General features: G+C 34.7%; 1 protein-coding gene across 1 annotated transcript in view; it reads left to right on the forward strand.

Moving 5' to 3' along the window:
- LOC117124278 (atlastin-2-like) overlaps positions 1–18,859 on the forward strand; it is a 28,805-nt gene extending 9,946 nt beyond the window's left edge. Inside the window, exons 4-6 of the mRNA XM_033270453.1 lie at positions 8,983–9,087; positions 18,426–18,530; positions 18,821–18,859. Coding sequence (XP_033126344.1) covers positions 8,983–9,087; positions 18,426–18,530; positions 18,821–18,859 — 249 coding nt within the window. The remainder of the gene's footprint in view (positions 1–8,982; positions 9,088–18,425; positions 18,531–18,820) is intronic.
- The last annotated feature ends 1,542 nt before the right edge of the window (positions 18,860–20,401 follow it).

The following is a 20,401-nucleotide window of genomic DNA, read 5'->3' on the forward strand; positions in this document are numbered from 1 at the left end:
GGGCACACAATGGTTCGGTCTTGGGATGCCAGGATAATCTTATTATTTTTGTTTGTTATGTATCGTAATTTTCCCGATTTTTAGGTGTGAACACAATTTGTATTTTCTTTTAAATTATACTGTGGTATAGACAAGAAGAACAATTCCCAGTAAAAAATATTTGCGCGAAAGTAAGTAGTTCTTCTTCTGTTCATTACGGACTGCCAATGCACTTTTTGACATCACACCACACATAAACATGCGCTCCCGATTATAACTTCTTTTTATTGAAAATGTAGGAATATGTTAAGAGAGTATTAATTGTTGTAGCCTAGATTGTAGGCTTATTCATTACGTTTGCCGTGCCTGACCATTGTAAACGAAATATCTCTTGCTCACTCTAGATCACTAACCTTCCTAGGCCTAACTACAATAAACTAGTACGCGACCTTTGCAGGCCGCCGACAGCGGGTAATAAATTTTAGGTAAGTAGCGAATCTGTCACCCGACCTGTCACTTGTGACAGGGGGTTGGATGATCGATAACCCGAGTAGGTCGGGTAGCAGCCTGAACGAATTCACTAAGGCAAGATTTTCGGCATGTAGTACCTCTAGTTGTTTCTTGTTTTGTAGATTTTCAAACCTACCGACTATACTATATAATAATAAGCAATCATCATCACATCGCTATTAAAGTCGAAATTAAACGACAACAAAATTCTCATAATATTTTATCAGCGATTTTCGCCAATCATAGAGACCTGTATAATTAGTGTGATATACCATAGAAAATAAAACTTATTTTCATCGATGTATTAACTTTACATTACCTAGTTGACATGAGTTCACACCCGCCTCCGCCCACGATGGTTGGGGCTGTGACCATTATACCTTTGTGTCATAATGACAGTTTAACATTTTCAACATTTATTTCACCATAATAACATAATTAGTCATATACATAATAAATTTGCCAATGAACATAGTAAAGTACATAAATGAGAAATACGAAAATTAAAGTCAAGCAAATTGTTTAAGAGCAAAATAATAACGTTTGGAATTAAGGTTTGGATCAGGTCTATAAGCGTCAACTTGTCTCAATCTGACCCATTAAAAAAAGATATCAATAAATTAATCAATAAGAAATATACTATGATACACATGAACAAATCAAGGCCTATATAGCACAATCCATAATAAAAAAAAATGGTTACTGGTCAGAATGATTTAAAAGATACATTTAATTTTTTTTCATACGATTTCTAATAGTTAGTAAAATATTACAATTAATAAGTGTTTTTTTTCCATTGTTTTTGTTTTTTATTATATCACATCAAAACATCGCATACAGAAAATGTTTCAAACATAGCATAATAAAATTAATATTATATAAGAAATTAATTATTATTTTCTATTTATACCCTTAAAATCGATTACCAAAATTAATGGTTCTCAAAAATGTTACAATGTACAATATAAAAAAACAAGCGCGTGGTATATATTTTTCGATATATGACATTAAAAAGACCATTCGATGCAAACAACAATAATAAATTCACAAAATATACTGTAGGTATAAGAATGCGGCTGAGAAAAATTAGTCCGAAGACGGTGCGGCCGGTGAGGTTCCGACGGCTCTGATTATCTGGATGATCAAACTTGCTTAGAGATTGTTGCTTAGTTTTTGCCCAGTAATTTTCTAGGCGTACACTTCTAGTTTCATTATCCCAGGACAGCCAGAAATGATGTTAATGTTTGTAAGGTCTCAACAATTCTGGTAAAATCATCATTTATTTACACCTGTTCTGTTGAATTTGTGAATGTTTTTCATTCATCCAGTAAGTGTTTATTATTTTAAATTGTAATTAAATCAAAAATTCGAACTTACTATTATTACCGTTGAGTGACGTTTCGTCCAGCTCCGCAACTGACCCGTTTGATGTCACGAGTCATGTGGCGAGGAATGATTCGCAGCACCGGGTCCCAAATCCTGGATAGTTGAAATGGAGTCCTTTTTTTCTTTTCAAACTGGGGTTCTCTACCATCTCCATGATTGCTACCACTTATTCTTTATCTAGGATAAGCACGTCTGGTTTAGATGTATGTCCAGAAAATTTGACGTGTTGGAAGACTGTCGATTCCTGTACTTCACTTGCACTAGGTCTGCGATTTTGGTTGACTCTGGCTCGTAGAGCTTTGCTGTGTCTCCCCTATGTTTCATTGTAACCTGGTGATTAGCACTTAATCCCAAAAACCACATGCTAGTTTTTCTCATTTGGTGTTCTGTCCTTTACTTTTACTAACTGTTTACCTCGGAGGGTGTTATGGGTTTAAGACCAGACTGAATGCCAAAATTGCGTAGTGATGTTTGTATTTCTATTAGCCTCTGAAATGCCCACGGGGGATAACCCCTTTTTTAACACATAACACCAGCCCAGAAGTGTCTTCATTGGCTTCCTATTAAACAACGTTGTATTTTCAAATTGCTTCTTTTGTATATAAGTTACTTGCGTTTCACAAACCATTATGTTTGTTGCATCACTTAAAATGTCATGTACCTATCCGCCATCTTCGTTCATCTTCAAAAAATCTTTTGACAGTTCCATCTCCTCGAAACAAAACCAAAACATATGGTCAAAGTGCTTTTTCTGTTCAAGCTCCTTCTCTGTGGAATTCTCTTCCTTTTTCTGTTCGTAATTCGCCTAATTTATATTCTTTTAAGAAGAACTTAAAGTTTCACCTTTTTGAGAAATGTTACTAAGTTTGTTTTCTCCTGCACCTTTGATAATTTTTTGAATTGGCGCTATATAAATGTGTATTATTATTATTATTATTATTATTATTATTAAGGCGTGTCTAATGTGCTGTTTTTTAGAAAGAACATTTTCTGTATCAGAAATAACTATCTGCACTTCATTCAAGAGTGGCGATAACTCATACCTTGTGTATACATGGATGGTGTGAATAAAATTGCAGGTAGTGATCAGTATGGGCAGGCTTCCTGTACGCGTTTGAACTTGATGTGTCCGTTTCTTTTACACTGATAATCGTATCAAGGAAAGCAAGCTTGCAGTCAACAGATTTATTCTGAGTAAACCTATTATTTTCGTCAAAATTGTTGTATCTCGATGTACTGTATCTTCATTCTTTTCAAGGATAACAGAAGTATCATCTACGTAGCGTAACCATAACCGTGGAGTCTTTCTGCTCGAAATTCTCCATGTAATGTTTCACGATATGAGAAATCGGTGATCCCATAGCGCGTCAATGTTTTTGGATGTAGAAACTGCCGTTATAAAAGAAATATGTGGTACTTAAAAACAATTCAAGTATATCATTCATTCGATCTACATATAGATTCGTTCTCTGGTTAAGCGTATCGTCCTTCTCAAGAAATTTCCTGGTTACTGCTATGGCATCTGTAGGTGGAATACATGTAAATAGAGAGCACACCTCATATGACGTTATAATTTGAGTATCACTAAGTGTTATATTCCTGATCTTTTCAACAAAATCTTTGGTATTCTTCAAACTGTACAGGGATGTACCGACTAATGGTTTGAGTATTTTTGCTGCATATTTGTAGGAGGCTGAATCAATGCTACTTAAAATGGGTCTAATAGGAACAGAATCAAGTTTATGAATTTTCGGAAATCCGTAAAAGGCAGGTATTTGAGGTTTAGAATGTGAGAGAAGAAAAAGAATAGAAAAAAATATATATAAATGGAGTTTGCTCTGAAAGAAAGAAGTTGAGGGAATTTGATACCTTGGTGAAGCAAAATTTGTCTGCTAATGAAGACAAGTTTTTTTTTTTATTACTTTAGGATGTCCACACATCAGTATGGTACAGTTTAGTTAAAGATGACATAAAACATCGTGATAGGCCTATGGCGTTTCGGAAGAGTATTTGGGTAGAAGAACGATTATGGATTTGCCTCAAGTACGTCCACAGGAAATTGAAGAATGAAAAATGATGGTGAATTAAAACAGAGTTTTTGAGAGACAGTGTTAATAATAATGTGTTATTATTAATAATAAAATATTATTAATTGTAATATGATAGCAATATCGATATTCATACTGTCATTCAACTAATTCTGAAAAAAAAATCACTAAACGAATTAATAATCGCACACTTAAACATAAGCTGTTTATATATATAAATTATCATATTCGGCTTTGATTTCCTTTTATTGATCAGGAAATTCATGTTCCAGGCAACGTCATAATCAGAAATGATCGTAATAGAGACGGTGGTAATGTTAGTTTTTATAATTCATCTCTATTTCAAGCTTAGTGTTGTTGGTAACGTTCAACTAGAAGTGCTTACATTAAATAACATTAGCCTCTATGGATAGAGTTTAACTACAATTTAGCAATATATTAAATTCATTGACATTTTAGTGAGGTACGAATTGTAGCAAAATGAAAGTTTATATAGAAAAAATTTTAAAAAGTATGTACCATATTTTTTTTTAAGCGCAATTTTAAAATGGCCGCCTTTTTAAAACATTTTATTACCAATAATTGTACTTTTATGACATTAAAATATGCCAATATACTGAATATTTCTTTTTCGCATAAGTGACATTAAATGTAAAATAATATTTTACCTGAAATTTGCAAAATTCAAATCGAAAATGGCCGTAATTTTAATTACTTTAGCTGTTTTTAGTATATATTTAATTTATGCAGTTAATTACTTAATTAGGCCCACAAAACATAGCATTTGAAATAAAACAAATAAAAAAAAAAAGGAAAAAGAAAAAAGGAAACAAATATTTTAATTATAGACCAAACCCAGTACCGTTACGATTTTTAATGTCGCGGGAATCCACTCAAGGTACAAAATCAGGGAAGTCGGACGTCTTGCAGTTTTATACTCTTTGGTAAAAAGTTCTAATCTACAGAGGCGCGAAGACGGCACTATTTAATATGATTCAGAGTTTTAAGCATAGTTAAATGATTACCAATGATCATACCAATATAGCTAGAGTTCAGTCATTACACAATTTTAGTTGGCTCTCCAGACCTGTCAACCCTTACGCATTCGCCGTAAGTATTACGCACTCAAATAAAATCTTACGGTGTTAATATGCAAACACCGGCAAAACTTACGCTTATCCTAAAATTTAAGTAAATTTTGTTCTTTTTCTATTTGTAATGAATTTTACTAAAACTAACATCCATCATCATAACATTCTACCTCCATGATTATACGGTCCACTGCGCAAGCACTTCTCCCCATAAAATCGCCATTAATAATATCAACTAAAATAATCATCACCAGGGGCGGATCCAGAGTGTCCAAAAGGGGGGGGGGGTGGCCGAAAGCGTCATTATTTGTTCTTACTCGCAATTTCCATTAACTTTATTTATTTTTAATATACCATTTACATTTGTGCAAGGGCGTCGATCTGTGGCTGAAAGTGGGGGGGGGACAAGATGAAAAATAGCCTTGGGCCGTAGGCCCAAGCAATGGTTGGGGACCAGGGGGCGAAGCCCCGGAAGCTCTGGCTCATAATATAGCCTTTTAATTGATTTTAAGCAATGCAATTAACATTTATTTCCATATAAAATTTTTAAAATATCCAGTGGCGGATCCAGTAATTTGAAATAGAGCTGGGCCCAGAGAGGGACTTTTACAGATGGAGAGTGTAGCTGGACTACCACCTCAGCCCCACCATGGTTGGGGCTGAAGTAAGAAAATTTATGATTATGGCATCTCCAGTTGGTCGGAAATGGCACTCTCAGACTGAATTTGAATATAATTTTGATTTTTCTCCACTTTTAAATTTCGAAAAAAAAAAAAAAAGTAATGGTGGGCCGGCTGGGCCCCTTGAATCTGCCACTGAAATACTCATAAAAAGTTTTTAAAATTGTCCTTTTTAGTCATAATTATGCCCGCTTATATATTTCGTGCAAACTAACATTCATAAAAATAATGATTTATTATCTACTGATTAGCTTGTAACGTATCCAAAATTCGAACTATGAAAAACAAATAAGATAAACTTAAAACAGTCATTAATTTAGTCTTTTTGCATGTAGGCCTACAGTAGTTTTAAAATCTATCAAGAGGTTTTTGCTTTTCTACTCTTTTTGAATTTCACTTTTGTGTAAGTAATGTTGCGATAAATTATTGTGAGTGGAAATGATACCGTCTAATTTACGATCAAACAGGACTAGGGAAATAGGGAGCACACAAAACATTTAGTTAGCATTTAATATTTCACAACATAAAGGTGATTTACTTAATTTATCCTTATCAGTGGCGGCTCCAGGAAAGCAAATTAGAGGGGGGACAGGGAGGGACTTGCACGTTGGGAAAGTAGATCACCTCAGCCCCACCATGGTTGGGGCTGAAGAAAGAAAATTTATGATTATGACACCTCTAGATTGCCGGAAATGGCACTCTCAGACTTAAATTCTAATTATAATTTTCCTTTGTTTTTTTTTTTCCCATTTTTTAAAAATAAGGGTCGGCTCGGCCCCACTTCAATCTGCCACTGATTATTATGGCGTCATTGCGAGACTGCGTCAACGCAACACTGGAGTTTGTAAACTTTTGGTAGGATTATTACTTAATCGAAATAGGTAGACATCATATTCGTGTTAAAGGCTGAAATTAGAAAAAAACAGTAATCCTATGTATGTAGATAATATTAAACACTAGTATATATGTACGGTCATAATAATATACAAAAAGAATAAATCGTTTATAGTAGAAATTGTGCACTTTGCAAAAATATTGGCCTAATAAAGATACATGCTTCCAATTTTAACAACGTTCAGTACATTGTTTTCACAATAAATTTAGCCTCTGATAGCACCCATAAAATCGATCTAGTGGGTTTCTGAGATGGTTACGAAATGTTTGAGCAATTGCGTTTTTACTCGGTTTTGGTCCGGAAAATACGTACCGCACTTAGAAAAGTGAACAGACAAAATTCATGAGTCGTGCGTAATTGTTATTCTTTCCATTCGCTTTTAAAAGTGGGGTTTTAATTAAAGAAGATTAGTGAAAAGTGGGGGGGGGGACAAAAGATATGATGTCCTCCCTCCCCCCCCCCCACTTTGAAAAGTGGGGAGACGCGTCCCCTCTGTCTCCCAACGATCGACGCCCATGCATAAGTGGCAAAAGTGTATTATTTCCAATACCAAATAATATAGGGGTTTTTTTTCATTGTGTGTAGACTTATATATTTATATATTTTCAGTTTAAATGTATTTATGTTTTATACCTTGTTCTATAATTTTACATAGTCTATTGACATATGCAATGAAAATCTGGAACACCACGTGGTTGGAAGCGGTACGTTTCACATCTACGCTATGTGTATGTCCAATTTGTAGGGATTTACTTTACTCCGACCTCGATTTATTTACGATTCTTAAAATTTTAATCATATTAATGAACGTTAATCCGTAGTATAATTAATGACATTTTCACAGTGTTTCTTAGATTGATTTCATTTTGATATACTGATACAGTACAGTTTGCTATGTAATCTAGCTAGATTTTTGTGCCAAAATGGATTTTACTGGCTAACGGACAATCAGGGCCCATGAAACATCGAGTTCATTTCCAGACGATGGGCCCAAAGTATGGACGATCGTGTAGGTCTGGCCCATCTAAGTCTGCGCTAGGAACGAGGCCTCTTCAATAGTCTGAGGCCTAGCCAAGACATAGTCCAACACTAGTGCTTCCAGCAACCTGCAGCATTCTGTCTGGCAGTGGCGGCGCTTGCGTGGGCCAGGGAACAATGGGCCTTAGTCCCCCAGCCCTATCGGACAAGTCAAGGGCTCCGGCCGACCTCGTCGAGCAGTCGAATAAAAAAAAATTAATATAGGCCTACACCAAGCCAAAAAGTGTCTTTCACAGTCGTAGAGTGCCATTCCGGTCATCCAGAGTTCCCTATTAAAACAATATCTCATCTCCAAAACCCCCTCCTCAGGCATAGGCCTACAAGCTCAAGCCCCCTGTCGGACATCTTAGCCCCCCCACCCCAGAAAATATATCCTAGGGCTGCCACTGTGTAGGCCTTTAGGCATAGGCCAATGCAGAATCTGGCCCTAGGCTACTGAAAAATCTGCACTAAATAGACCTATAATTGTTATTTACAAATTGCAATAAAGACATTGGAAAGTTAACATATTCATTTAAATTAAACTCGTTCCCTTTTTCTTTGGTGTGATATAGCCGGCAATTTTGTGGAACACTAAAAAGAAAATAAATCTTCAGCAGTTATGTTGTAATAAAAGCTGGAATTTAAATTTATTAGGCCTATTTTCTCTTCCAGTAAAATAATTTGTTCATGGGATTAAGGTTGGAAAATCCACAGACTATGTACAGTGTTGTAGTACAGTACTGTACTAGTAGTATAATAAGCCATTGAATTGTTTTCATTTGTTTCTGTAATTACGGCCTATATATTATTTCACTCTGCGTAGACCCCATAAATTGATAATATTCCAGGGATCATAATTTGAGAAAGAAAATCACAAGGGGACAACTTATTTTTCTTACATTGGTTGTACCATGGAGGAATAAGTTGCTGTGTTTTGCTATGTCGAGGATGAACTTAACTATAACTAAAAGATGAACTATGGCTGAAATTTTGTTTTAAATAAAGTCTTACTGATCAACTCTAGCAAATTAAGTGGCATTGACAATCATGGGAAAGATAATTCGGCTGGCTGCCACTGTCAGTGGCACCTTCCCAATACAATGTAAAAATTGCTACTATAACTCTATGGTATGGTATTGCGTTCGTCATCATTGGTTTTATACAACATTGAACATTAGTAGTAACTATGAGTAAAGACAGGAGAGGACTAGGAAAGATTAGGAAAAGCATTAAAAAGGTGATTCACATCAAACCTTATAATATGTGTTTTTAAGGCAAGCTGCCAGGTGAGGGGCTTTTTTTTTAACAGTTAAACGTATAAATAAATTAATGTCATTATATTTGTTAAGATTTTATTTTGCGTTAATTTTTAGGTTGGAGTAATATTGATGGATACTCAAGGAACGCAGGATCCCAAAACCAGCCAAAAGCATAATGCAGCAGTGTTTGCACTTAGTGCAATATTGAGCTCAATACAGGTAGGTTACTGGCAAAAATTTAAGAATTCTTAATGTTCATATTAACCAATGAGGGCAGGATGTAATATTAGTATCAGTGGCCAAAAAAGTTACTTTTAAACATATTCATATTCTCTTTTTAGTTTGGGATGGCGAGCCTCTTATGTGGGATATATAACATTTTCAGAGATGTTTAAGAGGTTAAGGATTTGGTAACAATTTAGGCATTCATCATTGAACTAGAAATAAAAGATTTCTACTACATAATTAAATTAAATTTGCAATACTATTGCAACTATATTCAATGAGATGGCCAGATCAGGTAAAATTTTACATGATATTGGCGGGAGCATTAGAGTTTCATTCCAAAAACCACTTAAAGAATTAGAAAAAAGAATTTTGACCAGTCCTAAATAGTATCAAGCAAAAAAAAAAATAGCCATCTGCCTAGTATATATTACAAGATTAGGAATATGATACCATCCTCTCAGGCATCATTTAAAGAGCAGTCTTTGCTTTCAGAAAACTTACAAGTAAAAGTTAAAGTTAGAATGAATGTTAGGTGATAAAGCTAACATTGGAGTACCACAAGGAGACTCCCATCCTCTCCCTGTATACCTTGCACATATATCAATATGACATATTAACAATATCAGATACATAATTTTACATTAAACATTTATTTATTATGATGATATTTCTTGGATATCTGACTACCATGCCACCTTTCATGATTTCAACTAAATGATAAATTCAACGAAAACAGAAAAATACAAAATTTACAGAAAAAGAAATACTGAAATTGCTAATTTCGTAGGAGCAAATTAGGGTCAAGAGCGTATCTTTGTCATATACTTTCAAAAAAAAAAAGGAAAAAAAAAAAGATTTATTACGGACGGGTGCGTGTCCCGAAAGCTCAGACCTCGAAAGCTAAGCTATGTCAGACACATTTAAAATATCAGACCCCGAAAATTGAAACTCCCAACTAATGCTAGGAATTCCTAACTATGCTAGGAATTATAGACAATAACACCTACCTTCGAAAGACAACATCAATAATATAGAAATAAATTATCATGAAATAAACATCGGATTAGTATCATCGCGTTTGCGACGTTTATTAGAGCAAGGACTTTTAACGGTTACCAGAGGAAGAAGCTGGCTGGTTTAAGCCGTCTAACTTGAATTAGCCTTATGTGTGGTGGGGTATTGTTATGCTAATGAGCCATAATAAGCACAATCTGCACATTTTCAGAAAAAAAACAACTTTCCTTAACCACACTGCGTATCGGCTAGGCGTACAGCTAGGCCTAGCCGAGAATTACGGTACGATAAAACAAAGCAAAACAAGGGTACTAATTTCACTTGGCATGCAAATCATTCATACTTACTGTAATGTTGTTGAACATTTGTTTATACAGTAATATAATAATCACCATTCTGATAAAATACTAATCTGGTCTGCCGCCCCCTATTGTTACTAACTTATTACATTGAGGGTGTTATTCAAATAGAACAGCCATCTTAGATGCACATGTGTTTGATGTTGTTGAAAATAAAGATCTATAAAACTTCTAGATTATATCATTACAACCTGTTTTATAAATACTACATCTTTTTGGCGACAAGTTCGATACAGTTCCCACAACATGTCGTTTTTTTCGGATGAAGCTTTAGAGTGGTCGTCTTATCTAGAAATATTTAAGGCCTACGTTGCAGCTAACGATATGAACAATGATAAGCGTGTATGCAACGTTGATTACTGTAGTAGGACAGTCCACCGATCAGCTGCTCAGAAACTTATGTGAGCCTGCCTTCTGCGCTGTCGTATGATCAAGTGAAAGGTAAATTAAACTATTATTTTGCACCTAAACCATTAATAATTGCAGAACGTTTCCCTTTTCACAAATGTGACCAGTGGGCAGGAGAGACCATCTCTGGGTACCTGGCTGAGCTTCAGCGCCTGTCAGCACCTTGTGATTTTGGCACTACTCTCACAGAAACGTTGAGACAGACTTGTATGTGACCTAATAAATTCACAAATACAAAAACGTCTGTTAGCTGAATCCAAACTAACGTTGGACAAAGCAGTCCAGAAAGCAACAAAAGGGGCCTACTTCGGTCATGTGTTCTCAGCAAAGGGAGTCAGTCCAGATCCAACAAAGATTAAAGACATTAACGAAACTAAAATACCATGTACTACCATACCATTGGTCGAGTTCCTAGTCCACATTTCAAGCGCCCTAAGCATCTTACATTAGATGGATATGTGCGCTACATAAAACTACACTATTATTATGTAACACAAGTGAAGTCCGCTCATTTTTGGGACTAATGCAGTACGTCTCTCGATTCATACCAGACTATGCATCAATAACCGCACCGTTAAGAGAACTCGCAAAAAAGAGGTTCCATTCGTATGGTCTTATGATTGCACCCAGGTGTTCGATAAATTAAAAAGTGTTTTGACCAGTGAAATGACTATAACATACTATGATGCAACCAAATCGTCTGTGTTAATAGTAGATGCAAGTTAATTCGGAGTCTCTGCTATGTTGTGTCAAGATGGAAAAGTGGTAGCATATGCCAGCAGAGCTATGGTAGCATATGGCCATTAAATTCGGCGTTGAGCAGTTCTGAGTCTGTCTATTTGGCAACCAATTCGAAGTGCACACAGACCACAAACTGTTGGTATCAATATTCAACTACTCTCATAGTAAAGCAAATGCTAGAATTGAGTTATGGGTCTATAATGGGAGTATAACTTTGTACTCAAACACATAAAAGGTGTCAACAACCAACCCAGTAGATTATCTGTCAGTATGGTGCGACACCGCATACGACTACCAACAAACCCCTTTTTGAACTAATATATGGAAGAAAATGACCACAACACTTCCCGAAGTGGAAAACAAAAGCGATGATCAAGCACTGCGTGAACGTGATTCTAAGGTGAAACAGAAAATCAAAGACAACGCAGATAAGTCATTGAATACACGTAAATCTAACATTAAGGTTGGAGACACTGTCATTCTAAAACAGAAAAAGCAGAATATGCTATCTACTGTACTCCGTATAATTCGTCTTTAATGGGATGGAAGCTATACAAGGAAAGGAAATTGTGTAAAAGCAAAAGGTGAAAACGGATCGTTGACAAAAAAATGTTCGTTAAAGCGAGTTGATATTAACTGTGACAAATCCCCAGAGAGTGAAATAATTCCTCTAGAGATAGAAACTACAGACATTGAAACACCAAATGACTTAAATGTTACAAGACGATCTCGTAGAAATGTTCGAGCACCTAAGAGACTGATCTCTGAAATGTGAAAATTAGAAATATTATGTTAATGTGGACATGTCACAAAGAAAACAAAGGACAATAAAAATTATTTGTTCTGATTTTTATTTATTAAAAAATTTACAATAGAAAACATTTAGTAATAAATATAATCTTGTTTTCAGAACGTATTTGTTGAAAACAATTACCTTGAAAATTTTAACTAATTGGGGAGGGATGTAATGTTAAACATTTGTTAATAACATAATAATCACCATTCTGATAAAATACTAATCTGGTCTGCTGCCCTCTATTGTTAATAGCTTACTATATTGAGGGCGTTATTCAAATAGAACAGCCATCTTGGATGCACATGTGTTTGATGTTGTTGAAAATACAGTTCTATAAAACTTTATGTCAGTCCAATTTGTTTTATAAACACTACACTTACACGCTTAAAAACAAACTAATCTACCAATAAAATCACCTGCCAGTTAAGATATAAGGCAAGTATGTTCACAAATTTTATTTTTAAATTGATGATTTTGTTTTGTAGTATTACAATGAACATCATCCCAGCTAACAATTTTACGTTAAAAAACCTTTAATAACGTATAAATTTGGTTCAAAAAACGTTTGAATAAAACCTTTTAAAAACGTAATTGTATGGAATTTTGAAAGCGTTTTGATAACGTTTTAATGTAACGTTTTAATTTAAAAATGTCATTATAACGTAAAAGTAACCCTGGTTACATCGACTTTGGTCTTGTATCACTTTTTAAAAAGTTTACAAAGGGTTTCTTTATTCACGGTTGTAAAACGTTTCAGTATAACGTTTTAAAAACGTATTTATGTGGAGTTTTTAGAGCGTTTTAATGACGTTTTAATCCAACATTCAGAAACGTCATTATAACGTTAATTTGATGTCTTTGAACGTTTTTAAAACATTCTTAAAATGTGTTACAATACCAAAGTCAATGTAACTAGAGTTATTTTTTACTCTAGTTACAAATGATTTTGCCCAATAAATAGTTTATTGTCTAAATCTGTATGTACCCACAACGTTTTTCTTTGTTAATATTACATTTTAAGCAAGATATATCGAGGCAAATTTATCTAATTCATATAAAGTTTCAAACATTGATTGTTCTGATGAGCTTGTTAAAATGATATGTCACCTGCATATTGAGAGCATTTATATCCGTGATTTTCAATGTTAATCTCCTTTACTTCTTTATTTGCCTTACCATCATCCCAAATACATCAACACACAAAAGAAAGTAGGGCTTACAGTATATTAGCATTTGTCAATTGATTATCTATAGGCACAGTACATTGTATTTTTTTATGTATTTAATTGTGATTGTAATAATCGTCGTCAACATTTGCGTAAAGTGAAACTAAGAGTACGCATCTATGAATAAAAGATGGTGCCAGAAGATTACTGTTAAAAAACGTCTATGTACACCAGATATTGAACTTCTTGTCTCTTTACGGCCATTCTACTTACTCAGAGAAATCAAATATTTGTTACGATTGTATACAGTATATTCATCCAAAAGCTAATGCAAAAGAAGCCACATCCGTACTGTATAATGTCTGTAATGATCTGGAGTCTGACTAGTTCACCAGACGCATTCAAGTTAATCATGGGAGATTTTAATCAAACTGACATCAGAGGAGTCTTACCACGATACCAGCAATACATCAATTTTCCAACAAGAGGAAATCACACACCGGACAAGTGCTATGGTAATATCAGAAATGTATACAGAACAAACACAGGTGAAAGCCGGTTTGGGAAAGTTAGACAATGACCTGATACACCTATTACCATGTTATAAACAAAAACTCAAACAACAGAAACCTGTAATCAAGAAAGTTAAATTATGACTGAGGAAAATGTAAATAAACTTAAATGCTGCATGGATATGACTGATTGGGACACATTTACTGATAAATCCACACTAGAGGATTCCGCTTTGGCAGCTACAGTACATTTCATTTTGTGAACCCTTAACAATTGAAGTAAAGGAGATAAAGATTTACTCAAACTCAAAACCATGGATTTCGAAGGGCATTAAAGACCTTTTGAAATTAAAAAAACAAGCGATTAAAGAGAACAATAGAGAAGAGAAAAGAAAGATTCAACGTAAAATTGACAAACTGGTTAAACGTGATAAAAGAAAGTTTGGAAAATATATTAAAATCAAATTTAAAAGTGGTAACCCAAAATGCGCTTGGAATGGTTTAAAGAAAATCATTGGGAACAATGTGAAAGGTGATATATTATTTCCACCTAATATTGATTCTGCTGAATTTGTAAATGATCTAAATAATTTTTGTAACAGTTTTGATGATATTGTTTTTGCAATGAGTTACAAGCTATCAGGTTATTATTAAATAAGGATATAAATGAAAATGATGACTTAGAAAAATTTGATATTTGTGCATTAGAATTCGAACAATTATTTAAACGTATAAACCCTGGACTTTATTATCAGGCAAAGTTTTGAAAATATATTCTAAATAAATAGGTCAAATCATTGCACATCTTTTTGAATTAAATAGTCTTTAAACAGCTACAGTGTCCCCAGCCTTTGGGAAATCTGCCAATACCTCCCCATTAAATGAAATATCTAAACCTAAATGCTTAAACGATTACATACCAATAGCTTTGACCTCAGTCGCTATGAAATGCTTTGAAAAAACTGAATAAAAATACTCTGATTAAACAAATACAGAGATGTTCTGATCCATATAAATTTGCTTATTGCGCTAAGAAATGTGTTGATGACGTCTTAATATCTCTGCTTCATCCTGTATATTATACAGATATTGCCTGCTTAGTTTTCCAAAGCGCGTAGCGCTGAGGGAAAATATAATCCTGAGAAAAAAAATATAATTCCCAAGGGGGTATCAAATGTTATTATTAAACCGATAGAAAAGGCAATATCTGTTATATTATAGCCAAAAATAGGTGCAAATAATTAACTGAACACATTACTTAAAATATCAAGAAATTTTATTTAACTTTTACACAATATCTGTTATATTAGGAATACTTCATATTACTGTCACTTTTTAAAAATGTTTCTGTAGTCCGTAGCGTAGCGTTATGATCGATCGTTTAGCGTACAATTCACCGTTTGCTCTCCTTACCTCAGCGAAGATTGACCGGAGAAAGACGTTGAGCTCCATTGCTGTGAAATTTTCAATGCAAGTAGGCCTAGGCCTAATTGATGATTCCTTGGCCTTACAATATACACTGAGTAGGCCTACATTAACGGATGAATTCACAACAAATTTTGTAAACCGAGAATCCTTTTCGTCAATAACTCTATCCAATTTGTCTTCGTCGAGAGATTTAAACTTAGGCCTATTTGAAGTCGTCATTTTCGAAGCGCTAGGCTTACACATTCACAATTCCTGAGCGATCGATCGTGCGCTCGACTAGCATTCACTATGGGCGCAATGCGGGTGTAATCCGGTGACGTCAGAGACCGGTCATTTTTCAAAGTTATATTTCCCTATGGGGAAATATAACGTTTCCGATCCTCGTAGCGCTAGTCAAGTGATGCCATTTCGACCAATCACATACTCGTATTTACCTAAGCTATGTAATATAAACACTTAGATCAAGCCAAATGCTATGTCAGAACACTATTCATTGACTTTAGCTCAGCATAATACTGTATAGGTTCATGTTTTAATAAGTTATAAGTTGAGAAGTATGAATTGTGCATACTTACCTGTCTTTGTGGGTTAGTAATTTCATTAGTAATAGAACACAGAGATTTAAGTTAAACGGTACTGCTTCGAACTTCATAATGTCGAATACAGGACTCCACAAGGATGTGTCTTGTCGCCACTCCTTTTTTCCATCTACACTATTGATTTAAGGTCTACTAATACCTCATGTAGATTGTTAAGTTTTGCCGATGACGTGTGCATTACAGGTCTCATATCAAATAATGATGAGGTAGCATATAGAAATGAAGTTGCTCATGCAATAAATTGGTGCTCAGGTAATTATCTATCATTTAACGTTAAAGAAGACTTAAGAAATGATCTTTGATTTCCGGAAGAATAGTGTAATTGACTCACTTAGAGTTAATGGCTCAGTTGTCGAAAGAACATCAGAGCATAAATATCTTGGTATTATCATTGATGATGATGATAATCTTAATTGGAGAGTACATACTCAATCTGTGTACTCAAAAGCCAGTCAACGATTTTTCTTCCTTAGGAAGCTTTACAAATTTAATGTTGGCCAGGATACACTTTTTATTTTTTATCAAAGTGTCATCAAATCTATTTTATGTTTCTGTTCTATCGCCTGGTTGCCAGGTGTAACAAAGAAAAATAACCATCACAGAATATTGTTGGCAAGAATGTCGAAAGTATAAACGATCTGTGTGACGAATATGTGCTAAAAAAATTTGATTTAATTATCACTGACAAAACTCATTCACTAAATAAGATAAATTTCAATAGATCAGGTAGGATTTGCCAAACTTGTGTGAAAACTAACAGATGTTAAAGCTCATTCTTGCCTTAAGGCCGGTTCCCACTCAACTTGTCAAGCGAAAGCGTGGAGCGTCACGCGGCAAGCGAAGCGAATCGCGCAAATTTCACAAGAGTTGACTCTCGGTAAAGAATGTCTCGCATTCAATGATTCGCTTGCCTGTTCCTACTGCTGACCGCACGCGAAAACTCGAAATTGGCGGGTGGCAACAGAGAAGTGATTTTGTTATCGCATTGATAGACGGAGGAAAAGGGCTGTGAGAGATGAAATTAGATAAAATCCTCAGGGTTAACATTCCCAGAACTCCATAATGAATCAAAAGAGTGAATATCAACATAGTTTTTTTTAAGTTCATATTTATTCAAGGACTAGAGCTGTAGGCCTCCTAAGTAGGGTAAATAGTAGGCCTGGCCTAGCCTAGCCTACTGTACAGGTCTAAGGTAGTAGCAGGGTATCAGAGACCTGGGCTGGCCTAATACTGGTAGAAGTGGAGATAACTCAACTCTCTGCAAATCCTTTTCCACGCATTGTCACATATTTTCTTTGCTCCCTTGTCACAGACCTAAACAAGAATAGCCTACTGTTCCACAGAATTTGCATATAACGGACTCGTCGATCATCGTGCGCACATCTGTACTATTTTTGTTTTGATAATGGTCGGGAGGTCGGGACTTTATTGTTGACCTTTGACATAAATTGAATCTTGCGATTGGTCCATCGTCCGCGAATTCGAAAAAGTTGGTCTTGAATCTTGTGAATTCGTAGGCGAAGTCTCCGCGACCACCGCGCGTACCGCGTCGATGTTTGAATATTGGGCGTTCGCGTGTTCGACTACAAATTCTTTTGCATGTTCACATTGGAAACGCCAGTCGCATCTTCGATTAAGCAGTGCGTGCCACATTTCGACGCGAAATTCGCTTGATCGCGTTTAGTGGGAACTGGCCTTTATGGCTGTCATCTATTTAACAAAATATTCACCAGATAGTCATATCTTTTATTTTTAACTCTTTTACATTAGACTGTAATATATTTATTGTATATTTTTGCACTGTAGTTTTATAATTGTCTTGTATTTTTATCTGTGTGTATATTTTTGTGTATTCCTCGCTCTGGAAGGCAAATTTCATGTACTTTGCTTATGTATGACAATAAATGGAATCTTGAATCTTGAACTGGTTTTCACCTCCTAACAAAACAGCCTGCAGACTAAAGTAGACACATTAGGCATTCCAAAACTCCCCCCCCCCCCTTAAACTCTGAAAAGTTAATACAATTGCCTGTAACTAATTTAAATATTGATACTATTTTACCCTTCTAAAAGACCATTTGTATTTGTATTTGTAGAAGATGAAATTTTAAACGCTAACAGATGAAAATTTTCTTTCTATCATTAAATATACCACATTGTATGAAGAACAACAATGTTGATATTTTTAACGGAATAATTCACCGCAGATAAACAGATAAACTGATGTCAGGTATTCCTTTAATGTATGTTGTAATTGATTGTTTATTAGATTGCTAAAAAATATTTATTCATGTATTTTGTTTCAGATTTATAATGTGAAAGACTATATTGATGAGGGAGATCTGCAGTTTCTTGAACTATTTGTTAGATATGGAATTGCAATTAAAGGAGATAATGAGAACCCTTTCCAGGTTAGAAAAAATGAAAAGTTATACTGAATGCCAAATCATTTATAATTTTTATTTTGATAGGTGTATGTAGGACTAATAGATGTTTAATTTTTTATAGATTTTTCTCAATTAAAATCCGTCGCTAGCCTTAGTGTATTCTACTATTTGACAAACGTTCATCCAGCCACATTGCACAAGAAACCCAATGTTTATCCAAGACCTACAAATTCAATATTGTTATTCAAAGATGCAAAACAAAAATTTAACTTGCCGCAAGTTCCTTATTATACTTTTGTTCTTATATCGCACAGCGTCACAAACGAGAAATTCAAGTATGGGAAGCCAATTAAATTAGTTATGACGCACACAAATCATAATAAAATAAGTAGCCCAAATTCAGCATCTGGAATCTAGGCTAAACAAAAAGCTATGCCAACATGATAGGCACCGTTAATGTTAGGAGTGGTAGAATGAGGAAGGTGAATGCGCAGACGTTCTATCCAGCTAGGAAAAAAATATTTCTTAGAAACAGAGTTAACGATAGATTTGGGCAAAATATAAAAAATATTTTGATCCAGAATATCTAATGTTATTCATTTATTCATTCATTCTCTTTTTATTTTGGAAATATATCCATATACTGTACTTATAATTACCAGTTACAATAAGATGATTACAAAAGAAAAGAAAACATTATTACAACAAGGTATTCCATTTCAGATAAAGCTTGGAGCTTTTAAGAATGTGCTGTGACACAGTATCAACTAACTTGTTGCAACTAGTTGTGACCCTTCTTTTAAATTCGAAAACGGATTTTCTAATAAATTTATATAAACAGGGAGTATTTCTAGACACAAACATGTCACTAGCACTGCAGAAGCGCGGTTAACTTCAAAAACATTCTAAATGCATTATTATAGCAAACATAAAAAGATCTAATAGTAGATACATTATAACTTGCCCATAATGAGACACAGTACATATTGACGCAGTAACTCTTAAATAATAAACATCTGACATCACCAGAGTACAGTATTTTTTTAATTTGCTACGAAGAACATTACCTCTTATACATATAGGGCGATCTTTTAATATAATTTTCATCTATTGTTGGGAATAGTATGCCCAAGGTACAAAAAATGAATAAAAAAAATTGAGTTTCTTTTCCAAAAGATAAATACTAGGAACTCCAGTCAATTTTCTAATGTTTGGACTAATAACCATACACACATATTTCTTTGCATGTATATAATATCATGCTCTTGTGCAAGTTCCTGGCAGGTAAGTATCAATTTCTGAAGGCTACTCACACAAGGTAAAAGCTTAACCATGTCATCAGCATAATTACATTGTTTATCCTGATATTGTTACAAACACGCCCATGATTAGCCTAACTTAATTTACAGGGTTGTTGTTAATAGCCGGTAACCGGTAAAAATTGCCGGCTGTCAGAATATTTTATCCGCCTGTAGGCTAGGGCCTAGCATAAAAATTATTTCTATAACTCAAAAAAACGATCAATAAATTACTGTATAAGTATAGCCTAGGCCTTGCAATTACTTACTCATCGTTTTACATAAAGAGGAGAAGGCTAGGTATTGTCTTTAGAAACAAAATAAGAAAACAAAGATATCTAAAATTGTAAACAACGATGCGACAATATATGAGTAGACAGTGGCCTACAGGGGGCCTAGCATATAGCGCGATACCTGACGGAAAGCATTTTGGTAGGCGACACTGTGCTTCACACCGCAGTCGAGCTTCCCCTTACCAAAATGGCCAATTCATTCCAATTGGAAAAAATCATATTGGGTCCAATTGGAAAATACATCATTGGATTTTGGCACTTTCCAATTGGAAATTACATCATTGGATTTTGGCACTTTCCAATT

The sequence above is a fragment of the Anneissia japonica genome, unplaced genomic scaffold, assembly GCF_011630105.1.
Source record: "Anneissia japonica isolate Jap-2015-1 unplaced genomic scaffold, ASM1163010v1 scaffold860_len134633_cov106, whole genome shotgun sequence".
Taxonomy (NCBI): domain Eukaryota; kingdom Metazoa; phylum Echinodermata; class Crinoidea; order Comatulida; family Comatulidae; genus Anneissia; species Anneissia japonica.